The sequence below is a fragment of the Octodon degus genome, unplaced genomic scaffold (assembly GCF_000260255.1).
Source record: "Octodon degus isolate 3935 unplaced genomic scaffold, OctDeg1.0 scaffold00020, whole genome shotgun sequence".
In the NCBI taxonomy this organism is placed as follows: Eukaryota; Metazoa; Chordata; class Mammalia; order Rodentia; family Octodontidae; genus Octodon; species Octodon degus.
Genome location: NW_004524596.1, coordinates 11,959,480 through 11,970,725, shown reverse-complemented (window position 1 = coordinate 11,970,725; position 11,246 = coordinate 11,959,480). Strand labels below are relative to the sequence as shown.

Sequence of the window (11,246 nt, the reverse complement as noted above, 5' to 3'; positions counted from 1 at the left end):
AAAGCCATGCTGTTATCTCAGGTCAACGATTTCTGACATTGCCAGTCAAGCGGAAGACCCAATACTATTATGGGTTACTGGACTCTTGGAATATTTTGCTGAGTTAACACACCTATAATATTCAAATAACGGAACAAAAAAAGGGGATGAATGTCCATTTTGTATCTGTGTATTCAAAGTGGTTAGGATAGATATTTAGTTACATTCTCTTAATGAATAGAGGGATTTGTTCTAATGGTGTTTGTAAATAGAATATCATGTCCACATCTTGTACAGCAATTAACCATTAGGAAGAGTGTGTTAATTATTGAAACTGTCCTACCAATTTGGTTTGAAACGGTCTCATTGCTATTTGTTTCTCAATAAAATTATGGGAAAGGGGGGCCGGGGAGATGACTCAGTGGAATAAGCACTTCCCTAGCAAGTGCAAGGGCCTGAGTTCAATCCCCGGTTCTGCAAAATAAATAAATAAATAAAATTATGGGAAAAAAAAAGAGCCAAGCATAACCTATAATAGCTGTGAATAACAGATTCTGGGCTGAGAATGGTGATGCATGCCTGTAATCCCAGCACCCGGGAGTCTGAGGCAGGAGGATTACAAGCGCAAAGCCAGCCTGGGCTACACAGTGAGCTCAAGTTCAGCCTGAACTGCATAGCGAGACCCTGTCCATAAAAAAGATAGACTCTGAAACTAGTCACAAGTAAAAATCCCAACCCATCTATAGGTAGTGATCAAAATATGATATATGGTGAATGCTTAAATTTCAAAAATTACAATAAAATACACATTGATATTCATTAACACCCCACCCAAGCCCCCAAGTGCTCCATAAGCTCATTCCACTGTTCTTGCCACCTCTGGAGCAATTCTGGAAGCCCTCTTTCACAGCTTGATGAGGTATGATCAGAAATGGTGAATGCTGCTGCCAATTGCCATCCAACAGAAAGGCAGGCTCATAAAACACCACGGTCTGTCCTCAGCCACTCATTCGCTCACTGCATCCGGAATATGTGATTTCTGGTTCTTCCCCATAGTCAAAATGACCATGCAAGGTGAATGAATCAACTCAGACACTGGGGCAGGCACGACAGTACAGCTGGGGGTGGGAAGAGTGTGTTCTGAGGGAGAGTAACTGGTTCTATGTAATACATTTAAAAATTCAATATTTACTATATTTTTCTACCACATGGCATGCAAGGTCTTACCCACTAATGATGGGAATTTTAATTCACTTCTCTAGGTTCTCATGTTCCTTAATCACTTTCCTTTACACAACTATTGAAATCTAGTGCCTACTTGGTACAGGCTCTGGGCTATGCAGAGGTACAGTGGTATACAAAACAAATCCCCTGACTCAGCAGGTCTTCTGTCACAAGAGCTGCAGGAGGCAACACCGACTAGGGGTGAGCGAGGTGCAGGGCATACCGTCCCAGCTTTCCTTTCTATATGGTGATGGCACAGCAAGGACAAATGGTGATGGAGAAAGAAGTGTGTCAGCAGCGGGGTTGCTAGAGAAAGTGAGACCACAGTTGCTGCCCACAAGTCAGCGTCACACCAGGGAGTCCTGAGTGCTCTGCCAGTCCTCCCGCTCAAAGCAGAGAAGCAACGGCCTTGCGGCAGCAGGCACTTAAAGAAAATGGGACAAACGCCTAGAGAGGGAACACTACATGCTGAGGAGACCAGTGCCTTGGTACTGATACTGAGCACCAGGTGCTGATGGGCAGCAAAGGCTGCAATGCCCGGCTGGGCTGGAGGTCCACAATGGCCACAGTGTGGGGGAGAGGAAGACACTAGAGAGCTATCCCTCCAGCATCAGAAAGGACACCAGTCTTTTTGCAAACATGTAACAAGCCACCATCTATGCTTTCTGCAGCAGGACTCTCCACAAGGGAGGCAGTAAGAGGAAAAGATGCTGGGTTTGATTTAAGCTTGAATCCAAGCAAAAGCTGGACAGAAATCCAGGCTCTACACATTGACACAAACCTTCCTTGCACCTGGAGGCATGAGGAAGGCACTTCTGCAGCACTGCTGTGTGGCCAGCTCTTGAAAGTCATTATCCACAGCCAACTGGACCTCATCAATCCACACTAAACACTCCTATTTTTTTTTTACTCATTTTGACATGATTACCATCATCAAAAGTCATATTGAAGGAAAGCAACCCTGGGCAATTATTACACAGAAGGTTATTCCACATCCTTGCTCTAGGGCCTTGTTATAAGCAATTTACTGTCACTGAAGGAATTCAGAGTTCCATAAGGCATGAAAAGCCTGAAGTTTTATTCATAAATGTCAACACTTCAACAATAAAGACAGTTTCAAAATTCTAGGATTACTGATATAAACAACTTACACTGCCTAGATGACTTATTACAGTAGTTTATAGTCCAAATGGTCAAATAATTTCATTCCACCTGAAGAGTCCTTATGTGGCCAAGCCAAAGAAAAGTAGTTTGGGTAAGAGGTAATATTTCTCGGTGTTTCAATTTCGAACAAATTATTATTTCTGTGTTTGGTACATCACCCAGGCAATTCCTTTCAGGATCTGTAGCACTCTTGAGCAATTAAAATTTTTATAAGGTGAAGGAAACAGGGTACAAATTCCAAACTCAAAATGATCCACAGAAAATTGAAGAACCCCCAGAGAGCACTGATGTCTTAGACATCAGGAGGAATCATCCCTTCTGCTCAAGAAAATTTTAAATGAGCAGTGAGTGAGCATCTCCACAAGAATATCATTACCCAGCAGATGCGACCTGATCAACAGACTTCATCTCCAAACCAAGCTCCTAACAGACACGAGCAAAAGGCCCCTCCCAGCAGGACAGAGAACTCGCACCTGGCAGGGCCTTCACTACGGCGCAGGGCAGTTTTCCCTCTTAACCCCCTTCACACACATTCACATCAATCATGAAGAATCTGTAACACACTCTCAGGCTTGGTGGGTGCCTAGACCAGACAGTTAGGGCAGAGGGACCCTGGCCCAGCAGAGCAGCTTCCAGTATTCCTGCGTTTACATACCGTCCAGGCCATTGTGAAGACTATAGTTTCTTTTTCCCAGAATGCTCAGAGATGTGTGATTCGGGGTGGTCAGCATCCGCTTGGTAGCTGGGGTTTGCAGGCTTGGTGTAGATCGGATTACATTAGGCTTCTTCGCAGGGTGGATCTCTGACAGGAGGGAAAAAAGGTTTGTGCACTCAGAATGTGATATTAAAATCTCTATGTATTCACACCGGCAAATGGCACACATCTTACTTCTTAATGAGCTGAAAGTCGGGCCCTCGGGAGCCCGCCACAGACTTGCATAATGAAGCAGCTCTCAAGTCGTGCTGCCATGGCTTTGCCTATCAAGTAAGCAATTTTTCTTCACTGGCCAGAACTCTGAGCATTAGGTTGTGAATACAAACACACAAAAAGTCACTTCAGAAGGTCACTTATGTTGTGAGATTTACTAAGGGAATAAAGCACCTGACTCTTCAAGGTATTAAAAATCAAAGGATTATCTGAAGAGGTAGCTTCAGAAAAAAAAAAAAAAAAAAAAAAAAACACCTCCACACTCTATCCAGTAGGAGTACATCTGGTGTGTGAGCTACATGACAATGGGGCTCCTCCTCAGGGTCTGCCACCAGGGTGCAGGCCAGGGTCCATCACTGCCAGCCCAGAATTTCTGATAACATGTAAAATATGAAGCCACAGTCCACACCTAATAGTCAAATAAAAGGTTAAATGCTTTGACCAAAAACATTTTTAAAAAGCGAAGCATAGTTCCTGTGTGTTCAAGCATACTGTGAGCCATGCAGCCCAGAACTATCACTTCTTACAGATGGACAGAAACTGCACAGCTCCTGTGGGACCATGACATCAGGGCCTCAGCCTGCTAGCTACACCTTTTCCAGTCTGAACGTGTTTGCCAACTCTGTGCAAAGCCACTGTTCCACTTCTCACCCAAGATGAAGGCCAAGACAGCTGGATTTACAGATATTCAGAAAGACCCATTTTAATTGTTACAATTCCTATATTTAGGTCTTGTCAAAATCTTGCACTTTCAAAATTTAGGAATGCCTTAAGTACTATGCCTGAAATAGTGACTTTTTTTTTTTTTAACATAACATTACAAGTTTACTAGTCTCATTTTTCTTTACAACCGCCATGCCCTGGATAGAGTTATCCAGACCAGACAATTTATTTCCCTGCAGTTGTCAGGTTCTTAGGCTTACTGAAGCCTTTGTCCATCTAATTTTCTTGGTGTCATGAAGGAATACTGATTTTCTATTTTTCCACCTATTCAAATCTTATCTTTCAAGGCTGAGATCAATTATTATTCTCTTCAAGTAGGCTACCCTAACAGCAATCAGAAACAACTTCCCCAAGGGATGGGGATATAGCTCAGCAGCAAAGCCCTTGCCTGGTGTAAGTGAGGCCCTAGGTTTGAGCCTCAGCAACACACACACACACACACACACACACACACACACACACACCCTCCAAATTCTCAATGCTTACTAAAACCTGTACTTTTTAAAAATAGCATCTAACTTTAATTTTATTGGTTTTTTTTTTTTTTTTTTTGGTGTGGCTGGCTCAGCCCACCCTGGGAGTGGGGCTGGTACAGCATGTGGTGCTGGGAATCGAACTGCAGTCCCTGTATACTTGCCTAAGCAGGGGCTTTAGACCTCTGAGCTATCTCACTGGCCCCCATTTTATTGTTCTTACAGTGTGTGTTCACTAAAGTTTTTGTAAGAGCAAGCTCTGATTCATCTTGGTGTTCCCCAAATCATGTACTACAGATGTCTTGAACACAGTAAACACTCAGAAGTATGTTATGCAGGGATGAGATTTAGCTAAAAACAGAACAGTTTGGAGCTTATATGTGGGGATAGAAGCCAATTTGCCCACAAGAGACATACACAGTTACCCATGGGAAGGCTGACCACAGGGTAATATTATATTCTATAATTTTATGACCAAGTACTATCCCTTGCAAAATGGGGAATACAGACAGCACTGTTAAGGGCATTACCACACTACGTAGGCCAGAAGTGTAACTTTTTGATACATGGGGGGCATCAGAGAAACTCTGTGGCCCTAGAGAAGTAAAACAAGAAAGTGGCAGAGTAAAATCAAAGAAGGAACTATGAGCTTTTGAGTACAGGAACACTAATGAGAACCAGATAATATACCAGGTTTAAGAAGTTCCATTTTAATTTTTTTCAAGTCTGAATTCTAAATTCTGCATATTTCATAACTATAGCTCTTCCTAACAGAGCAATATGGTTACTAGAACTCAGTATATATTTCACTTTTACTGAGAGTACAAAAGAAATATTAGAAACACAAAATCATTCCATCCTTGCTTCTAGTTGTATGATGACCCACTGTTTTATAACCTGTTTTCATCATAAAGCTCTTTACTGTTTAATAATATTTTAATATTCCTATTGTAAAGTATCCCTAATTGTGATACTTCCACATGGAACCGTATCTTTGGAGATTTCTCAGTTAGCTGGTGTAATAAAACCAGGAGCAAACACGCTGCTTCCCCTTCAGAGGAGCCTCAACTGGCACAGTAAAACTAACTCTGAGGGCTGGGTGCTAGGGATCAAACCCAGCGCTCTGCACACAGCAAGCAAGAGCCTTACCTGTGAGCTATACACTCTGCTGTTCAGTGCTTAGAAAATGTAAGCAAAGGTCAATTTGATCTTTTCTTTTTATACTTACTTGTTTGCTTGTTTGGTACAGGGTCTTGTTGTGCAGCTCAGACTTGTAGTGATTCTCCTGTCTCAGCCTCCCCAGTGCTGGGGATTACAGGTGGGCACCACCATGCCTGCTGCAGGGCAGAACGGAGCATGCAGGGTACTGGTGCCTACACAGCATGTGGGCCCAAGGATCAAAACTAAGTCCTTGTGCTTGCCAGACAGGTGCTTAGACCGTCCAAGCTATCTCCCCAACCTCTGACCTTTCCTTTTTAAAGAAAGACAGAACCAGTCGTGATGCTGCACACCTGTAATCCAAGCACTCAGGAGGCAGAAGGATCAACATGAGTTTAAGGCCAGCCTGGGCTATAGATATAGAGTGAGTTTAAGGTCAGCCTTAATTACACAGCCAAACTCTGTCTCAAAAAACAAAACAAAAAAGGCAAGTAAAAAAAAGGCAAGTAGGGGGCCTGGCCCTAGCTCAGTTCTTTAAGTGGCTGCTTCCACAAAGCTGTCAGGCTCAGGTGGCTGTGGTTCGATCCCCACAACTCAAGCCAGCCAAGCCTGCCCTGAAGGCATTCGGAGAAAAAAAAAAAAAGAAAAATCCTTCTGCCTTTTGGGCCGGGGAGATGGCTCAGTGGAATAAGCGCTTCCCTGGCAAGCACAAGGGCCTGAGTTCAATCCCCAGTTCCGCAAAAAAAAAAAAAAAAAAAAAAAGGCAAGTAAAGCAATTCTCTATGTCAAGCAAGGAGTGATATAAATTAGAAATACAGCAGCACCAGAACTCATCTCTTCTGAGCTATGCAGGGATGAGATTTAGCTAAAAACAGAACAGTTTGGAGCTTATATGTGGGGAGAGTGGAACCTGGGCTTGCCAGGCAGGTGCTACACCGCTGTCACTAAACTATCCCCCGGCCCAAGACTCACTGTTGATCAGTTCGGAGGGGCACAATAAGTACCAAAACCCACCTATACCAAACAGATCAATGGTTTGGCTGGGAAGGGTGGCAAATCCCAGGGCAACTAACACCAACAGTTCCACCTTCCAGGCCGAGTACCCAAGGATAAGTATCAGAACAAATTTTTGCATCAAAATGTGTCAAGTACCAAGTACCAAGATATGACTGTTAAGGATCTAAATAAAAATATTAATACTTATCCTGTAAATAATAAATGAGTTTTCCCCCTTTTCACTTAATGTATTTATTTCTATGAAAATAATTTTCATGCAATTACTTTCTTTTTCGGAACCGGGGATTGAACTCAGGCCCTTGCACTCGCCAGGGAAGTGTTTATTCCACTGAGCCATCTCCCCAGCCCCTGCAATTACTTTTTGCAAAATGTACGTGTATATCCACAATTCCATGCATGTGTGTATTAGTATTAAAAGAGTTTCTAAACCAAAATAAGCCATAGAGATATTCATTTTCACCCATTTGGAAAGCTTGAATTGAGGTATTCATTGAAATGGCTGAGTAGAACATAAAGAAATTACTTTTTCCTTTCCTCCATTAGAAAATACCCACGTAGGGCCAGGGAGATGGCTCAGTGGAATAAGCGCTTCCCTGGCAAGCACAAGGACCTGAGTTCAATCCCTAGTTGTGTCCAAAAGAAAAGAAAAGCAAAGAAAAAAAAAAAAAAACAACTCACCTAAGTACCCAATGATACACGCCAAAGGCTTCCTAGTGCTTTTGCCTTTCAGGGGACTTCCAGATAGTTCGGCGTGCCTGTCTGCATCTGAGGAGAGAAAGAGACACAGAGACAACCAATGAGGAGAGTTTCTCTACCTCCACCACCCACACTGCAGAAATAAAAGGCAAGTGAAAGCAGTACCAAGTTATTACTCGAGGCCTGCATGACTTTTTTTGGGTTTAGGAAAACTGTTTCTGGTTCCGGATCTCAGTACTAAGTCAGGGATTCACATGAGAGCACGCTTTAAAGCCCCATGGCGGACCAGGAAGATGGCTCAGTGGAATAAGCGCTTCCCTCGCAAGCGCAAGGGCCTGAGTTCAATCCCCGGTTCCGCCAAAAAAAAAAACAAAAAACAAAAACCCAATAAATATATTCTGCTCATAAAGCCCCATGGCAATGTTGCTAATACACCTCCCTCTCTCTCTCTCTCTCTCTCTCTCTCTCTCTCTCTCTCTCTCTCTCACACACACACACACACACCCTGTGTTTCTACCTGAAAAGTGATGGAAATATGCTGCTGTTCTAGCCACAGCGTTTCTATGGTATAGGAGGAAGATGCCCACAGTACAAAGTGAAGCAGTCCTAATGTGCAACTAATTGGGTTGAGGGCCAGGGAGATGGCTCAGTGCAATAAGCATTTTCCCGTCAAGTGCAAGGGCCTGAGTTCAACCCTTGGTTCCACCAAAAAAACAAAACAACAACAACAACAAAAAAACCTAATTGGGTTTGAAATAATGATAACTAAGACAGCATGCTCAGCCATCCCTAGGAGCTTTGCTTATCTTGGCAATTCTATTAGGTGAGAGCCTGGCAAGATTAGTAACAGCCACTTGATTTTATCAGGGATTCTCTATCCCTCCTAGCCTACTACAGTGGCACCTGCGCTGATGTCAAAGGTTATCCTTGTGCAGTGTTTCACCTGTTAGAACAGTAATATGTGGTTTTTATCACATACCGCATTCCCTATCATGACCTTATACAGGAAGAAAAATAAAGCACATAACAGTGCTTTAAATTAACTGTCACTAGGAAGGAAGTGTAGATGTGAAACATGCATGTCTCTCATACCAAGAGCTGATATAAAAAGCTAAATGGGCAGCGGACAAAGTGCCTGCTTAGGCAAGTGCAGAGACCAAGGTTTGGCTGCTGGCACATGCTACGCTTGTCCCACCCCCAGATGTGCTAAGGAGGTCAAGGAGCCTGGGCTTGGTGACACACGCCTTGGTAATCCCAGTGCTGGGGAGGATAAAAATAGGAGGATCACTACAAGTTCGAGCTGCATAGTGAGGCTCTGCACAAAAAACTAAAAAGCTGAAGGGAAAAAACAAAGTGTACTGAAACCTTTTTAAAAATCCAGGTATTGCCATAAAGCTTAAGCTTTAGTTCATATCATCTTATGTTTATGCCTTTCTCCACCTTCAAATATTGGAGAAGAATGCCATACAGACTTTCTGACTCCACTAGAGTTTTCTCTTCTGCATGTGAGTTCACTTTTCCAGGAATACAAAAATGAAATACCCTTTGACAGCCATACAAATTCTTTGCACTATTCGTGTTGAAATGCACAATTGACAATCTGGAACCTCAAGTAATTTAAAGTAAAAATTGACTTTGTCATGAGCTCCATCCCTCTTTCTCCAAGGAACCATTTTCCTAGACTAATAAACAGGTGGGAAAAAAGCATTTAAAATAAAAATTGGCAGGGCCAGGGAGATGGCTCAGTGGAATAAGCGCTTCCCTGGCAAGCACAAGGGGCTGAGTTCAATCTCCACTTCCGGAAAAAAGAAAGAAATTGGCACATACTGCACAGCCTCAAACCTGAATATACCAGAAATCTGAGTATGGACCCTAAGTACTAGTGAATTATCACTGACAACCATAAATGATCTAATTCCTTGTCTCTATTCAGTTCATTTCCTTTAGGGGGAAAAATAAATTATGGAACCATGAAGCTTTTCAGCTGTTGTTGAGTAACATTGAAGACATGGGAAGAAATACTAATAAGCTTATTGTGAAGGTATAATCTAATAAACATCAGGAAGTAGCCTAACCCTGCAAGGATCAAACATTAATGCTACACAACTCCTTCCTAGCATCACTTCACCGAAAATTCAGGTTATGTGGGAAAAGGAGAAAATATTCTCCTGTAATAAATGAAAGCTTGAATTGTGGTGGTTATTTCCTCAGCTATCTTGGACAAAAGGAACTGCTGCATTACTAGGAGTAAGGCTAACTTCACGCTTTATTCCAGTCTATAAGAACCAAGGGAAATTGCCATTATAGCTGTAACTGATGGACACTATCACTTGGACAAGAATCGACTAATCCAGCAGAGGGGTCATCAACAACAAATCAAAGATACTTAAGTCTAAACTATACTAAATTGTTCATTAAACTAACAGGATCAATTATGTGGTACCAATTAATTATATAATTACTAACTAAATCATTAATTATATGATGTGCCAATCGTATTACAGGGTACCTCTAATAGAGATCAAACTCTTCAGAAGGATCCATATTTCACTAATATTCATTATAAAGTAGTTGGTAGCAAGAATTATCAGTTTCAATTCCAAGGAAATCAGTACAGGGTGGTAAGATGACCGAGTCAGATGAACATTAAGAAAAATGGCAGCTCCAGTATTTAGTGGAGGGAATCCATTCTGCTGCTAGGGAGTGACCGTGGATAGGATTAGTGCACAGTGGAATACTCTCAAGACCAAACTCTCTGCCAACTGGGAGTCAGTCTTTGCTTCCAAATTACTCATCAATTCCTATTTAAATGGAAAGGCATTAGAATTACATGGATTAGCTGGATGTGGTGGCACACCTGTAATCTCAGCACTCAGAAGGCTGAAGCAGGAGGATCACTGAGTTTGAGACAAAAAAAAAAAAAAGTGCACAGATAAGAAGGCAACCTGAGAAACGTGTGAAGAACCAAAGTTTATTCACCTGCACCTCAAGTCACTTGTCAGGGCACAAAGCACTGTTTTAGCTTCCTACAGAATACCTGCTTCCTGGAGGTAAATATGGAAGAACAATGTCACTTTTATTGCAACTACAGACATTTTCTTGCAATGTTTTGAGAACATCGGAGGAGAAGTGAAACAGAAAAGCCCCAAATATTTAATCTGAGTTAAAAAAAATTTTTAATCTGAGTTAAAATTGACAATAACATCTACATCAGCTTTCAATATCCCAGTCAAAATAAAACCACTGGTAGGATTTGCTTATACAACTGTAAAGGTATTTCTTAATAAGACACAAAACCCAGGTACTATAAAACAATTTTATTTTCTGAGACCATCTTGCTATGTAGTATAGGCTGGCCTTCAACTATACAGTCCAGCCAGGCCTCAAACTGGTGGCAATCCCCCTGCCTCACTAAGTCCTGGGATTTCAGGCATGCACCACCAAGCCAAGCCAAACATTTTTTTTACAAATAATAATAAAGGTCCGAACAGATAGCTTAGTGGATTAAAGCACCTGCTTAGGCAGATGCAGTGGACCACAGTTCAACCTGAATTCAATTCCTGGCCTGCAGTGCCAGCCCCACACCTAGGGCACACCGAGCCAGTGATTGTGACTGGGCGTGGTGGCATTGTAATCCCAGCACTTGGGAGGCTGAAAATAGGAGGATCACTATGAGTCTAATCTGTGTAGTGAAATCCTGTACTAAATACATAAATAATAATGTTAAAAGTTTAGCAAATGTAAGTCAAAGCCAAAATTCTGTGTCACCTATCTGATCAACACTACTTTGTTGGGCTGGAGAGATGGCTCGGTGGTCTAAAGCACCTACTTAGAACAAGCTTAGCAAAAGCATCAGGGACCGTGGTTCAATCCCCCAGCACCAC

At 42.3% G+C, this 11,246-nt stretch overlaps 1 protein-coding gene across 1 annotated transcript in view; it reads right to left on the bottom strand.

Annotated features, from left to right (window-relative positions):
* Mta3 (metastasis associated 1 family member 3) overlaps positions 1-11,246 on the bottom strand; it is a 158,792-nt gene that overhangs the window by 15,100 nt on the left and 132,446 nt on the right. Inside the window, 2 exon segments of the mRNA XM_023711233.1 lie at positions 3,023-3,169; positions 7,345-7,431. Coding sequence (XP_023567001.1) covers positions 3,023-3,169; positions 7,345-7,431 — 234 coding nt within the window.